The sequence below is a fragment of the Sus scrofa genome, chromosome 14, assembly GCF_054392235.1.
Source record: "Sus scrofa isolate SSC_HxYL_T2T_F1_AM1 chromosome 14, Sscrofa_HxYL_maternal_Yorkshire_Landrace_v2.0, whole genome shotgun sequence".
NCBI classification, from domain to species: Eukaryota; Metazoa; Chordata; class Mammalia; order Artiodactyla; family Suidae; genus Sus; species Sus scrofa.
In genome coordinates, this window is record NC_139396.1 from 118,425,980 (window position 1) to 118,442,704 (window position 16,725).

At 33.8% G+C, this 16,725-nt stretch overlaps 1 protein-coding gene across 34 annotated transcripts in view; it reads left to right on the forward strand.

Moving 5' to 3' along the window:
* PCDH15 (protocadherin related 15) overlaps positions 1-16,725 on the forward strand; it is a 1,617,506-nt gene that overhangs the window by 1,469,897 nt on the left and 130,884 nt on the right. For all 34 annotated transcript variants that reach the window (XR_014827612.1, XR_014827610.1, XR_014827605.1 and 31 more), the window contains 2 exons: positions 10,821-10,961; positions 12,837-12,949. Coding sequence is in view for 13 of the 34 variants with exons in the window: in XM_084996683.1 (XP_084852809.1) it covers positions 10,821-10,961; positions 12,837-12,949 (254 nt within the window). In the remaining 21 variants the exon portion in view is untranslated. The remainder of the gene's footprint in view (positions 1-10,820; positions 10,962-12,836; positions 12,950-16,725) is intronic.

The window sequence follows — 16,725 nt, forward strand, 5'->3', positions numbered from 1 at the left end:
TTTGAAAAACATGTTTCTCTAGAGTTAGTGGTAAATAATCTTGCAGCAAATATTTCTTAGGATCTTTAATAGTTATATTAATACTGTATCTGCAGAAACTGAATTATGCAGACATTACATTAAATCAGTGACATCTGGTGTAAGAAATTTGCCCATAAGAATGTTGACTTACTATGTTGTCAAAATGTAATAATCACTCCAGGTGTTAGAGGAAGAAAGAAAAGCACAAGATCTTTTCAGTGGAGAGTTTGACCTGCAGTTTTTCTTAGTCTCTTTTAAAGATACCTGAAAAAATAAAAAGCCTAAGTCCTTATGACTGCAAAAATATAAATATATATAAGCCACTTACAGTAATCCCTGATGCTAAATCATACTTGGGAGATTTTGTGAATTACACTTACAAAATAGATCAGATTAGTTGCTTTCAAAGACATTGGCAAAAAGAATTTTGTAAACCACATCAGGGAGAAAAATCTTTGTATACTTGAAAACAAATTACTTAATGTTTGTGTGTAATGATAATAATAAGTTTAGTATTCCCTGATATAATGTGATTGTCATTATTATGAAGAAAATTATGTGGGTCTGAGTAAGTAATTTCTTGATAATTATGTTTTTATGAAAAATGACTAATTCAAGATATCCCCTGATATTAAGGACTTAATTATTTTGGTCCATTATAGTCTCATTGAAATTCCCTACGTTTGCAAGTTTAGAACATCTTTCATACAGATCTGCAATTACCTTCTGTAGTAATTACTTACATTCTCAACATCATAAAGTCAAAACATATTGTGTTTAACACTCACTATAAGGATAAAAATAGAAAGTATAAAAATGTACTGAGTGATGAATAAAATAATTGATGTTTTAAGGAATTTTTTTCCCTTTTAATAAAATATTTAATGATTTTTATTTTTTCCCATTATAGTTGGTTTACAGTGTTCTGTTAATTTTCTACTGTACGGCAAAGTGACCCAGTCACACATACATATATATATATTCTTTTTCTCACATTATCCTCCACCATGCTCCATCACAAGTGACTAGATATAGTTCCCAGTGCTATACAGCAGGATCTCATTGCTTATCCATTCCAAATAGTTTGCATCTATTAACGCCAGATTCCCAGATTCCCAGTCCATCCCACTCCCTTCCCCTCCCCGCCCTCCCCCTTGGCAAACACAAGTCTGTTCTCCAAGTTTAAGGTTTTATTTTTAATATAAATTTACATTTACCCTGATATATTAACTTTGTCAATCTGTATAAATGTTACTTTTTGATTTTAAAAGTGTAATGTGAGCACCATCATGAAAGGCATTCTGTCATGTTCCCATCATCTAGAAAAATTGCCTCATACAGAATATCACTACATCACCATATTGCTGTATATGTTCTGGATACATGACTATTCCAGTAGCATTTCCTCCTGCTAATATTTTCGAGTTTTACAGACATCAAATTTAGTAGATAAAGTAGCATTGCAAAGTTGAAGTCATGCCTTTCACATTTTGAAAACCATATGACATTTAAATAAGTCACATCCTACCTCAAATTATATTTGGAAGGAAGCCTGATACATGAACAAACAAATTAATTCATTCATTTATTAATAGATGTCATAAATCATGTCCTTCCTGAGGGCAATTAGGGTTGGCAAACATCCCCAGAGTCTCTCAAAGCTATTGAATAATATCACTAGTGTTGGCATCTGTGTTTAACTAGGAAAAATGATATTGTACAGCAGTTACTTCACTTCTTTAAACCTTATTTCCATATAAGAATGATAGGACCATTTCACTGGATTAGTACTTGGGTTTAATGGAGAATAAAAGCACTTAGCCAATGCCAATAGATATTAGCTAATATTTCCTCGTCCTCCTCCTCCTCCTTGTTATCGGAGTGATGGCAAACATGCCTCACTTTGCCTCTGGTTTGATGGAGCACTTACATATTCATTTCTTATAAACCTTAGGATATCAGTGTCTGGACTCATGAAGTAATTCTTGTGTCATCTATGACACTGTAAAATTTGAGGATAAAGTTTCCATAAAAACTCCATGCTAATAAGTTCTTTACACTCTTACCCCAAAATAAATATTTACACACAGTAAAGTTCTTATTAAAAATTAGCAAAGTATTTTATTAATAGACATCTTTAATTTGTGGCACTTCATAATGATACATATCTTTTACCTCTTTGCGTTTAAGATAAAATGTCCAAAACCTTGACACATAAATTAAATTTTAATTTGTAATTTTAATACTCAAGTGATATGTCAGATCAGACTCTATAGACAACACAATTGCTACAATCTTATAAATCCAAATACATTTTAAGGTGCATCACATTTCCATATGTAAATGCTTACACAGTGAGGTGTAACCACTTGACTATATAAGTTTGAAGATCTGTGGTCTAGTTCCAGAACCTTCATTTGGTTAACACTCATGTTTCTCTTTTATATGTTTTATCAGAAATGTTATAGATAATTATGTTTATCTATACACCTTATGCATCTCCCTCTGACTGATTATGGGACCCCTAAGTACAAAAGCATATATATCTCTCTCATTATTGGCCTTTGATCATGAGCAATGAATATGAGTAGCTGTGGACAAGTGTCTATGAACAGACATTGGTAGCTTTTAAATTGAAAACTTGCCAATAATTCAGCCACATTCTGAGGTAAGTAAATTGTCAGAGTTCCACTAAACCACATAGAAAATCATCTATGTAGCTGTGATTCTTGCAATTACCAAAAACATACTCAGAAATGTCCAGCTTGTTCAACGATAGGGCTAATACACTGTGTAACTCCACTTTCACACATTGTGCAGCATAGTTGGTATAAGAAAACATCTATATCCTATTGCATAGCTCACAAGAGGATGAATTTACTAGAGAAATCCGGAGGGTTATGTCATTATTTTAAAGGATTGACTTAAAAACAGAAGGTTCTAGATATTATTAAAAAGTAAGTAGCATAGACTATAAGGACAGAGGCTGAGAAGTAGGGAGAGATAGTATGTAACATTTAGGCAGTCCAGAAAAAAAGGGAAGAACTTTCCTGATGATAGATGGTTTCATTTCTCCAATACTGTACTCAGGAATCTTTTTGAAAGAATATTTATTCTCCTTCTATCTTCTACTTTTTTGGAGCTCTGTTTTCATAGATTCTATTATCATCTCTTTTGTGAAAGTTCTTCCCCAAACAAAAAGTCACTGATGCAATCTTTCTTTCTTTGTTCTTAAAAAATGTACATGCAGCCTCTGCAAACAAGAACACAGATTATAAACATTTTCAGTTATGGAGGGATGGCAGGAGGTTACATATACAGCCATTTCCATCATGTCTATGTATGTGACGCCCCCTAGAGTTGTGGATCCTGGCCACTCAGGATGCACACATACATAAGCACTGATCCCATTATAGGTATTCTCTTGACCAATTATTATTGGCCTCTTAAATAATGATCTCTAACGGAGCTCACAGGCAAGGGACAGAGATAGGCTATGAATTCACAAACAAGTCAATAAGTAACATAAATTCACATAAGGATACCTGCTATAAAGGAAATAATATAAGAATGGGCTCAGAGGGGTTTGCGGGTGGATGTAGGCAGAAGAGGTGTCATTTGAGACCTGGAGTCAGGAGGAACTAGCCACACATAGGAGTGTTGCAGGTGGAACAAGGAGCAAGTGGAAAAGAGCTGAGGTAGTAGTGAACTTAGTGTTTTATAAGACCAGTCTGGCTGGATTGTTAATGGATATCAGGAAGGAGGGGAAATAAACTCAACTAGGCTGTGAGTTGTTCGAAAAAGTTTGTGTGCTCTCAAAACTCACCAGTGTCCATTTAATGTCTTAAAAGAATAAACGAATGTATGAATTCCACCTATGGTAAATTAATCCTTGTACTGTAAAACATGAGTAAAATGATTAACATCAGGGAAAACATAGTCTATAAAATTTTCAATTGCCAACATTTTGTATAATTTGTAACTATCTTAAAATATGCAGTATGTGAAATACATGTATGATTTCATTCTATAATACTATTTTTTAAACTAAATTAAAATTTTTTTTATTTAATAGCAAACAAAAAGTCCTTTGGGATTTGTTCTAAATTGTGGTTAATTTCACTCATCTATTGCTAATAGATTCCTCTGTTTCTAGTACAATTTAAAATAAAAATACAAATATTTGGTACATTTTTATTTATCTAAATGATAAATATTTATGTGTCATTATCTCATAATTATAAAAGTGTATAATTCATAAACTCAATGGACTATTTTTAAAATATAATGAGTGAATTTTGTACCTTATAATCTTCTGATCATGGCTTTTAAATTTTAATGAAATCAAGTATTAAATACTTTTAATAAATAGTAATGCTAATTAAGTGATAGTTTATAAGGATTTATTTTTAGTTGTATTGTCAGATTTCACATTATTTTCCAAATTAAAGCCATAATAATTTTAATCTTTTTATGAATTTCTAAAAACCATGTATTTGACCTGATTAATGTAAATGTCTCAGGGACAATAGTAGGCAAGTTAACTGAGGCCATTCCCCAGAGCCAATTACCTTCATCTGTTAGCATAACTTAATTATGTAACTATAAAAGCAGGACTAGTTTTTAAAAGATTTTAGAGAGAAAACTAGGAAGAGAGGGAGGGAAGGAGATAGGGAGGAATAGAGAAAGAGCGGGAGAGAGGAAGGAAAAGAAAAAAAAACAATATATTCAAAAGAACATCTAAGTCATTTTAGGTATTTATTTGTATCATATGATGTAAAATACAATGTGGTGCCTTGAAAACAAGGGGGATAGAAGAGACAAAATGTCTTTTGTGGGCTAACGTTGTACTATCAGGACCATATTTTCTTTATGGGATGATAATCTGTAGAATAACAATTCAGAATAAAAACATGTAACGTATAACAAATATATTACTATATGTATAATGTTCTCTGTAATGATCCTCCGGAAGATTGTAGGAAGTTCTACAAAGTGAAATATTTTAGGCCTCTGAGAGAGAACACTCTGTAATACCAAAACTTTCTTTTTTTAAATTTTTTATTATAGTTGATTTATAATGTACTATCAATTTCTGCTGTACAGTAAAGTTACCCAGTTATACATATATATATACATCCTTTTTCTCATGCTATCTTCCGTCATGTTCTATCACAAGTGGTTAGCTAGAGGAGTTCCCGTCGTGGCTCAGTGGTTAACGAATCCGACTAGGATCCATGAGGTTGCGGGTTCGGTCCCTGCCCTTGCTCAGTGGGTTAACGATCCGGTGTTGCCGTGAGCTGTGGTGTAGGTTGCAGACGTGGCTTGGATCCCGCGTTGCTGTGGCTGTGGCTGTAGTGTAGGCCGGCGGCTACAGCTCCAATTTGACCCCTAGCCTGGGAACCTCCATATGCCATGGGAGCAGTCCAAGAAATAGCAAAAAAGACCAAAAAAAAAAAAAAAAAAAAAAAGTGGTTAGCTGGAGTGCACTGTGCTATGCATTGCTTATCCACTCCAAATGCTATAGTTTGCATCTACTAACTGCAAACTTCCAGTCCATCCCACTCCCTCCCTCTCCCCCTTTGAAACCACAAGTCTGTCTCCATGTCCATGAGTTTGTTGCTTTTCTGCACATAGGTTCATTTGCGCCATATATTAGATTCCAGATGTAAGTGTTTATCATATGGTATTTGCCTTTCTCTGACTTACTTCATGTAGTATGAGCATCTCTGTTGCATCCATATTGCTGCAAATGGCATTGTTTTGTTCTTGTTTATGTCTGAGTAGTATTCCATTGTGTAATGTACCACATCTTCTTAATTCATTCATCTGTTGATGGACATTTAGGTTGTTTCCATGTCTTGGCTATTGTGAATAGTGTTGCTATGACCATAAGGATGCATATATCTTTTTCAATCAAAGTTTTGTCTAGGTAGATGTCCTGGAATGGGATTTCTGGATCACATGGTAGTTCTATATTTAATTTTCTGAGGTACCTCTATACTGTTTTCCATAATGGTTGAATGTTACCAATTTACATTCCCACCAACAGTGTAGGAGTGTTCCCTTTTCTCCACACCCTCTCCAGCATTTGTTATTTGTACACTTACTAATGATGGCCATTCTGACCAGTGTGGGGTGGTACCTCACTGTAATTTGATTTGCATTTCTCTAATAATTAGTGATGTTGAGCATTTTTTCATGTGCCTGTTAGCCATTTGTATGTTCTTTGGAGAAATATCTTTTCAGGTCTTCTGTCCATTTTTCACTTGGGTTGTTTGTTTTTTTTTTTTTTTTTTTTTGCTGTTGAGTTATATGAGTTGTTTGTATATTTTGAGATTAAGTCATTGGTTGGTTGCATTGTTTGGAACTATTTTATCCATTCCATAGATTGTCTTTTTTTTAATGGTTTCCTTTTCTGTGCAAAAGCTTGTAACCACAAGGATCAGAGAAGAAATCAATAAAATAGAGATTTAAAAAACAATAGAAAAAAAATCAATAAAACCAAGAGCTAGTTCTCTGAAAGGGTAAACAAAATTGACAAATCTCTGGCCAGACTCACCAAGAAGAGGAAAGAAAGAACTCAAATAAACAAAAGCTTCCTATCTTTTATTAATTAAAGGTATATGATTTCAAATGTACCATTAATACCTTGCAGTTATTAAAGACAGTATGCTCAGAATAGCTAACATATTGTAAGTTTCTTTAAGTTTCTTGACAACTAATTTGTGAAAGTCATAAGAATTGTAATACTAAACTACAGACTGGATGGGTGTTGATGCTAACAGAAACTGAAAATTTGTTCTTAAAATGGTTTTTATTGTAATTTCATTTTTTTCTTACTCACCTCTTCATCTAAAGGTGGTTGAAGTATATGCTGCATAACCAATTCTAAAGCATGTTTTCCAAGTAATTTTGCTTAATTGAATTGTTATTTATTCTCATGTTAAATGACTATTGCCTTTAAGATAACATAAAAATTTAAGTTGGTTAAATGATTAAGGACCTGTGGTTTAGTATGTGGCAAGTTTGATTCAAGCAATAACTGCCATTTACTAGCTGAGAAAATTTCAAGAAATGAGACAATTCTTAAAGCTTTGATGTTCTTATTTATAAAACATGGATACTATTTATACCAATTTCTGGATTTCTTTTTTTAAGTATAAATATGAGAATGCATGTAATATATATTTTCTGATATGTAGTAAAACACTCGAAGTGATAGCTAACAACTCTATTCATTATCATTATTATTAAAATATAAGCAGGAGTTCCCATCGTGGGGCAGCTGAAATGAATCCGACTAGGAACCATGAGGTTGCAGGTTCGATCTCTGGCCTCACTCATCAGGTTAAGGATCTGGTGTTGCCGTGAGCTCTGGTATAGGTCACAGATATGGTAGGATCCTGCGTCACTGTGGCAGTGGTGTAGGCTGGCATCTGTAGTTCCACTTGGATTCCTAGCCTGGAAACCTCCACATGCTATGGATGAGGCCCTAAAAAGCAAAAAATTAAATGTAAGCAAAGTTGCCATTGTCTGTGATCATACTAGGCCTGGTTCTGTTAGAATTGAAATCTAAAAAATACATCTCTTTTGCATACTTGCTCAGTGGTTGAAAGGTCACCCAACACTATGTGAAATCAATTGATCATAGGTAAATATTACGCCAGAGCTGACAGTTTCCTAACATTCTGTTAAGTGTTCTTCAGAGTTCAGTATTTCCAAAATCTTGAAATATGTGAGTCTTTTAAATATTTTTCTTTTGTCTTTTCTAGGGCCACACTTGCAGCTTATGCAGGTTCCCAGGCTAGGGGTCCAATTGGATCTGTAGCCACCGGCCTATGCCAGAGCCACAGCAATGCGGGATCCAAGCTGCATCTGTGACCTACACCACAGCTCACAGCAACACTGGATCCTTAACCCACTGAGCAAGGCCAGGGATCAAACCTGCAACCTCATGGTTCCTAGTCAGATTCGTTAACCACTGAGCCACGATGGGAACTCCATCTCTTTTTGTTGTTGTTGTTGAGTCTTAAATATTAATCGCAGTGTTTAGACATCCTTGACACATGATTATTCATTCACTAATTCATGCATTCACTCAAATACTTTTGGGGTGCCTATATGATTCAGGTACCCATTCAAGGTGTTCATATAGAGTCACTACTCTTGAAAGCTTTTACTCTTATGTGAGAAACAATAAAGACGTAAACACAATATATGCCATGTTATATAGGGTTGCTAAAGAAAAATAAATTAGAGTGGTAAGTTAGAGAGTGCCTGAGAGTAAATTTAATAGCTGAAAATCTGGGGGAAGAGTAGAGTAGGCTTAAGCAAAGGTAGTGAGGGAGACACAAGGACAGTGTGGTTAAATATGTGGTTAGATAGGTAAGCAGAAACCAGGTGTTTTTAGGATCTTTAGGCCCCAGTAGGAAGTTTAATTTTGTTTCTTTTATTCAAAATAATTGAGAAATTTTGTTGGACTAGGAAGATGTGGTATATATACACAATGGAATACTACTCAGCCATAAAAAGAACAAAATAATGCTATTTGCAGCAGCAACATGGATGGAACTAGAGAGACTAATACTGGGTGAAGTCAGAAAGAGAAAGACAAATACCATATGATACCACTTATATCCAGAATCTAATATACAGCACAAATGAACCTTTCCACAGAAAAGAAAATCATGGACTTGCAGAATAGACTTGTGATTTCCAAGGGGGAGGGGGAGGAAGTGGAATGGATTGTGAGCTTGGGGTTAATAGATGGAATGGATTTGCAATGAGGTCCCGCTGTGTAGCACTGAGAACTATGTCTAGTCACTTATGATGGAGCATTGATAATGGGAGAAAAAAGAATGTATACATGTAAAAAAAATAATAATTGAGAAATTAAGCAGTTCTTATGAAGATGTATTTTTTTTAAAGATAACTTCAATGGAATAGAAGTAGAGAGTCATTTGTGTCTACTGAAGGAAATAGGGTGGATGGAGGAGATAAGAGGTAATCTACATTAGGGCATTGAAAGGAGCTGAATTGGCTGTGGAGTATGAGAGAAAGAGAAGGGCTCAAAAGTCTTGAGAGAGATCAACTTGGGAAAGGGATGGGTCCACTCAGGTGGGGCTCCTGACCAAGAGTGGAGGAGATACAAGTGTGGGAGAGGAAATCAGAATTTCTATTTTGAATTGAAAATAGAACTAACAATCTAAGTTGACAATTGTTTATACTACTTAGGAGTTTAAAGAATGAACATTGAGCCAAAAAGTTAAATTTGGGGTTTATTAACAAATACAAGATACAAATACAAGAAGGTATTTAAAGGCATGGGACTAGAAGAAGTTCTATAGGCCTTGAGCAGAGGTAGAGAAGATGAAAGTGCCTGTGACAGAATCTTGGGACACTCCGTGAAGAATGGGAACAACCAGGGTCTGTGATGGAGCAGTCAGGTAGAAAGAAGGAAGGGCAAAAGAGTGAAGAGTGTTACATAAAGTATTCAAGGAGGTAATGATAAACTGAGGTGTAATATATGAAAGGACTGAACTTAGAGATAATATTTAGTAAATTATATAGGTCCTGAAGGCCCAAATATGACTCGGGAATCAATATAAGCAACAATTCTCATTCAAGAACAGTCATGAAGAAGACCAACAACACATAGAACAGTGTTCTTAGAACCATCCTTCCACAAAGCATCACTAACCACAACCGCCTAGGGGGTAACCTGAGGATGATACCTTTCTCCTAGCACATTGGAATAATGTCAAATAGAGGTGTTTTTCTCTAAAGATTTTTGTGGTATGATATAGTGTCTTTGAGGGTTTGAAATCAAACTCAACTACATACTACCTCTGAGCCTAAGGTGTTTATTTGATTTCTCAGACTGGATTAAGAGATTTATAGACCTTAAGTACTTAAAAAGATTAGAGTGTCCACCCCAGGGTCACCTTGTATAATTAAAAATAAAACCAATCTTAATCCTAAATTAAGTGAGGAATTTTAAATTAGTTTCAGCTGTTCTCATTATAGTCTCTTTTTCAAAAATATCAAATTTTATTTCTTTCTTTAAAAATGAATTTTTAATGTGCTATTCTGATTTATCTTGGCATATGTCTGGGACATTTCTACACTTTTAAACTCCCAGTAAGCCTCGAGTTCATTAATTTTTAAAAAAAATGTATGATGGACTATATATGTATTCTTTTTAATATGATTCTTATACGTAATAAGTTTCAACAGATGTTAACCATCATTATTTTACTATTATTACTATCATCATTATTAGTAATGTCATCCTAAAGGATTGTTGAGAATTTATTTATTTACGAAGAAACCCTAGCATAGAACAGATGGTAAATAACATTTCCCTCACTTTCATATCCATTCCTCCACTTTACCTCAGTCCTCCACGCTTTATCATTCTCTAAGTATCACAGAGTTTGCATACCTATAATAACGAAAATACCTAATAATGCTCTCAGAAGATAAATCATTAAACAGACTCAGTGTTCAAGGAAGAAGGTAAGATTCATATAATTAGAGGACGGTGGAAGGAAAGACACCCAAGGCAACAATGAATCTAGTGTTTCACATAAATAATTTTAAATAATGTGCAATAAAGGCACTTCATTGATTCAAATTTTTATCCTAAGTAAAGATTGTGCTACGTTTCAAATGTGAATATACGAAAAGTTAAAATGTAAGTTTTCATTTCTAAAAGACTATTCATTTTACAAATCAATTTCACATTATCACTGCCCTTTGTTTTCATTTTGTGAAATGATATAATTTTATTTTAGGGATTACCTGCAAGTCGTGTGAGGTATAGAGTAGATGATATCCAGTTTCCTTATCCTGCCAGTATTTTTGATGTAGAAGAAGATTCTGGAAGAGTAATAACTCGTGTCAATCTTAATGAAGAGCCTACAACAATTTTCAAGGTCAGTGAGGTGTTTTCCCTGTGGTGTCTATTTTATAAGTTTAACTTTTGATGGAAAGTTTGGTTTAACAAATGACCTTACAACTTTATGTTTTTCTCCTTTTTAGTATTTTAAAGTTACAAAACAATATATTTTTACTGCATAGACACTCAAAAAATACAGTTAAGTAAAAGGAAAAAAAAATCACTTGGTATTTCACATCCTGAAGACAACTAAAATTTACTATTTTAATCTCTATCCTAATGATGATATTCAGTGCAAATACAAATATACATATATATTACATATATGTATATAATATATATATGTGTGTGTGTGTGTATAGTTTTATTTTGTTTTTGTTTTTATGGCCACTCTGGTATCATATGGAGGTTCCCAGGCCAGGGATTGACTTTGAGATACATCTGCAACCTATGGATTTTATACCCACTGTGCCATAGCAGGAACTCCAATACTGCTATTTAAAAATAGTTATATATTGCCCATGACAATTAATGCTGTTATTTAAGTGGTTGTATGGTGTTCTGTTGTATGAATATTCTGAGTGCTTTTTGTCTAATACCCTGTTGTTGGATAATTAGGCTGTTTCCAATTTTTGTTACAATCATCTTTGCTGTCATGAAACTCCCTTAGCAAGTATCACATGCCACTTGCTATTTTTTTCCTTAAGATAAGAACCTAGAGGCAATTGCTAGATATTGTGATATGCTATAGTTTTAGAAAATTTGAAGTAATACTACCCTTCATTATTATCATAAACAATCTGTTTTATTAAATGTTTGTTTCTGTTTTCTAGAGTTACTTAGAAAAAATTTTGTCCATGGGAATAAAGCCTTTGACCATACACTGGGGAAGTAGCTTCATCTGTTAACCTTGTGAATATCAATGAGCACCATGTCTCACATAATTTTATCTCTGTTTGTAATAATTCTGTTTGTAAAGTATTAACCCAAAGGTAAACTGTGGCTCTCAGGCTGACCCTTGGTTATGGTTCCATGATCTATGTTGAATTAGTTTAGATTAGTAACCTGAAGCTTCCAAAATTATATGCATTCAAGGGAAGCACATAGTTTTGAAATTCAACATTTCTTAAGATAAACATTAGAATTATTCTTGACATAATATAGGTTAGCAAATAAATGATCAATTATAAAAGCTATAGTAATTATAATAGCTATTAGTAATAAATAATATGCAGATATTACATCTTAAGACTAAAGCTTTTCTTTAGTTTGCATTTTAAAAATTTTCTGTTCCACTCTATGAACTTGGTTTTATATGTATTTGTTTTTAAGAGAGTGTATATCGAAGTGAGTTAAACTGTAAAGCGTTGCAGTTTTACCCTCCAAAGTGAAATATTTCTGCCCTATAATCTTGCAGACAATTAATTCACTGGAAAAATTAATTTCTTTTTTATAAGCAAGCTAATTAGCTTTTTTGCCATTGATGCGACTCAATTTAACACTTTTAAAATAAGTGTTGATGCTTATAAAGGCTCGTGTTTTTACTGTAGGCTCCAGTGGAATTGTGAAAGAGTAAAAAGTTTGTAATTGGAAGGATATAGTATCATATACCTGTTTTACTGTTGTGTTTTTTTTTTTAATCACAGAGTTATTAACTGCCCTTCTTAGAGTTTTCGCTCATCTGGCAGATGGAAATAATTCCATCTACCTGTTGGGGTGGTTGTGAAGATTAAGTGAGAACCTATATAATAGATCTTTGCATAGTGTCTGCTGCCTGGCAAGCAGTGAGGAAATGATCATTGCTTCCCCTTTTGGAAACTGGCAGTTCAGTGATTTAAAAAATCATAGAAAAATAATACTTTTATTTTCCTCTTTTTAATCATTTTAACATGAATTTGTATTATTTTTTAAGTTGGTGGTTGTTGCTTTTGATGATGGTGAGCCTGTGATGTCCAGCAGTGCCACTGTTAAAATTCTTGTCTTACATCCTGGAGAAATCCCACGCTTCACACAAGAGGAATACAGGTATTAATTCCTATCAGGCTTCAAAACATATAAAGGTTTTTATTGTGGTTTCTTTTCTTCCGGCCCCTCAAAATTGATGTGATATGACTTTATCAGTGAAGTGGGCCTCTAATTACAGTTTGAGCTTTTCTAAGTTAATATAACATTATATTTGTTGTAAAAGTTAACATAGTTAAAGTGACAATTTAATATAAATATCACTTTGAGCAATGCTTTGATGAATAATGGATTCTTTAAAATAATTAAAACAAACTTTGGAAAATATAATATTAGGTTTTGAGATTTAAAATTGTAACTGATTAATGATCTCAGTGATAAGAAGTAAATATTTGGCTTCTTATTATTGCCAGATTCATTATATCATTTAATTTTGAGGTGTATCTGAAATATTTCCTATATAATTAGTGAAAGAGAGAGTGTGTGTATTTATGTTTATGTATATAATATATATTATAGCTGTAGATTTAGTAATATGCTATTGTTGTCAGGTCAAGCTGTTACAACAAAATTCAAGGACATTTATTTTCTCACAGTTCTGGAGGCTGAAAGTCCTAGATCAGGGTTTCATCATGGTCTGGTTTTGGTGAGAGGTCTCTTCTTGGCTCATAGACTGCTACCTTCTCACTATAAGCTGACATAGAATAAAGTGAAAGAAAGAACACTCTCTGGTGTCTCTTATACAGACACTAATTTCAAGATAAGAGCCTGACCCTCATGAACTCACATAAACCCAAGGACCTCTCAAGGAACTCATCTCCAAATACCATTGAGGGTTGGGACTTCAACATTCAAGTTTTAGGGGGAAATTCAGTTGATAGTTGTGTGTGTGTGTGTGTGTGTGTGTGTGTGTGTGTGTGTGTGAACTACATATATTCCTATCTTTGAGAGTGAAGAATTTATTGAAAAACAATGAAATTTAAATCACTGTATATTCAAGACTGTATAGAAATGAAAGTTTTATAATGCTCTCCTACAAATATACTAGACTTTTCTTTCATGATTTGTTTCTTCATTATATTAAAATGTTAATATATTTCTGTTAGTATGTTAGGACCCATTGGAGATAGTTTTCTTATAAACATTTGAAGGAGGCTCACTGTGTATTGTATTTTACTATTTACTCATTCTAGACATAGCATTAACAGGCAGACAGTCATTGCACTGCAGATGCTCAGAGTTCTGAGGACTATATGAAAATATAATACACTGAAAACACAATAATAGGAGTTCAGAGTACTAAGGAGGCATATTGGAGACATTCTTAACTGTGTCTGGATATGATCAGCATAGTTTTGAGCTGTTACCTTGAAATAGAGTTTAGGTACTCCACAAAAATATGGAAGAATACACCATGCCAAAGAATCAGCATATACAAAAGTATAAATAAAGTATACAGGAGAATGCATTGAATAACAGACTATTTTAGTCCATCTTGAGACAAATTGAAAGTTAAACAATGATATTGAGACAAGAAAAATGAAGATTTCATATAATCTTCACTTAGCCATATTTTAGAATTTGTTATTGTATTGCTCTCATAATTTAGCCATATTTTAGAATTTGTTATTGTATCGCTCTCATAATTTCTAAGAACCTAAGAATTATAAGCTGAAGCAGGGACTAAGATACTGAGGGAGGAACTAGGTGATGCATTTGGGAACATTTATCATGTTAAACCATGTAGTTCTCTCCTTTCATAAAAAGCTGTCTTTACAATATTCAAGTATTAAATTAAATTATGTAATATAATTATAAGAAAATTCTACACATGGAGTTCCCATTGTGGTGAAGTGGAAATGAATCCAATTAGTATCCAGAGCATTCAGGTTCAAGCCCTGGCCTTGCTTAGTGGGTCTGGGATCCGGCATTGCCATGAGATGTGGTGTAGGTCTCAGACATGGCTCGCATCTGGCATTGCTGTGGCTGTCATGTAGGCTGCCAGCTGTAGCTCTGACTTGACTCCTATTCTGGGAACTTCCATATGCCACAGGTGCAGCCCTTAAAAAGCAAAAAAAAAAAAAAAAAAGAAAGAAAGAAAATTCTACACATCACATATGTAAACCATTGAAATGTAAAGTCTACTTAATAAGAATTCTTGGTCAATCTGTGTGAAAGGTCATTTTCTTCCTTATGTCTGTTATTACCTATTTTCTTTCATTTTATATTGATATGGTAACCTACAGACTCCAGTTCTTTGCTATGGGACATATAGTTTTCTGCTTTCAATACCTTTTCTGAGTGTATTTATTTTGGACTTCTCAAGAACCAAGATGGATATAAACTCACTTGTGCTTCTTATCAACTTATCTAGATCAGAGCCTTGCAGAAAATTGTACCTGTTATTTGAGAGGGGTCCAAAAATCCCTCAGTTCAGCCCAACAAAATTCCCACTTTAGTTCTCTAAAACTTCTCATCCCAAGCTAGTCATTCTTTGGAAGCCCCAAAAGAAGAAAGCACAGAAAAAAAATGGATACCATTCATTTAGTTTATTTAATGGCTAAGTGTTATTCAGGACACCACTGTTTTGGAGCTGTATCCTTAGTAATAGACTTTTGCCTCCAGACCTCTCTATCACAGTGCTCATTAACTCTTTTAGCTAAAATATTGTGGCATTAAGGCCAAGGTCTTGGAACTCATCAGGGCATTGCTCATTTAGATTTCTTTTTTAAATTGTCTTTGTTTAATGCCACTTTTTAAAAATAAAGATGTTTTGTTTAATGAATAATTTACCATTTTGTGTCTTCTTGCATAGAACTACTAACTGCAAATAGATTCTATTAATAAAGTCTAATTAATAAAGTCTTCTAACTTAAATAAGAAAAAGCTAGCCAATTATTTGGTGTTAGATTTAAAAGCAGTTACATGAGCACATGAGGAAGAAGTTTTTGACCTTCCAGAAGAACATTTCTAGCAATTACAAATAGTGCCCTTGACTATCCCAGTTCGTTTATTATTCTGGCACGTAAAGGCATTGGGTAATCTTGTTGTATCCTAGAGTTACAAAGAAAATCCTACGTAAGAATCAGTTTAATTGCTGTAATGGATTTAGTGGTATGTAGATACTGAACACAATTGTTTTGTAACAGACATCCAGAAGATTTGGATAACTAAAAACATGTCAAATATTGATAGAACACCCTGTTTGTTGAATAAATGAAAATTATTGGACTTACATAGGCTTAAATTTTACGTAAAACATGGGATGATCTATTTAAAAAAAAGAAAAACAAGTCTAAGGCCAGTTATTAGATTCTTCATCAATCATCTTTCCATTCTCTTGAAGATTTTTGGAAAAGTACCTATTATACCTAGAAGAATATCCAAATCCTTTGCTCTTTCTTCTGGGTGTACAGCTCAAGAACTTTTCCTAGTCTCTCTTGCTCTATGGCACCCTCTGACTGAATCTGGCCAATAAAATGTGGGACAAGATGGTCTGCATCATTTCTTGCCCTGACTTACCCTTTTCCCCTTATGGTCCAGTGAAATGGAAGAAATGCCCAGAAAACCTTAGGATCTGTATGTTGACAGTTGTAGAAATATAAGATAAAAGGGGCCAAGGCTTCTGAATTCCTGCTTGGAGGAGAGCTACTTACCTAGCAAAGCCCTCAATGAACTGTTACATGAGCAAGAAATGTGAGGGCTTGTCTATCATATTAGCTAGTATTGTTACAACTAATACGGTTGGTCAACATTTTATTAATATAAAACAACTAATCACATAGTACATCGATCATTTTAGAAAGCTTTAAAATGTATATTGTAATATTTTCCAGTTT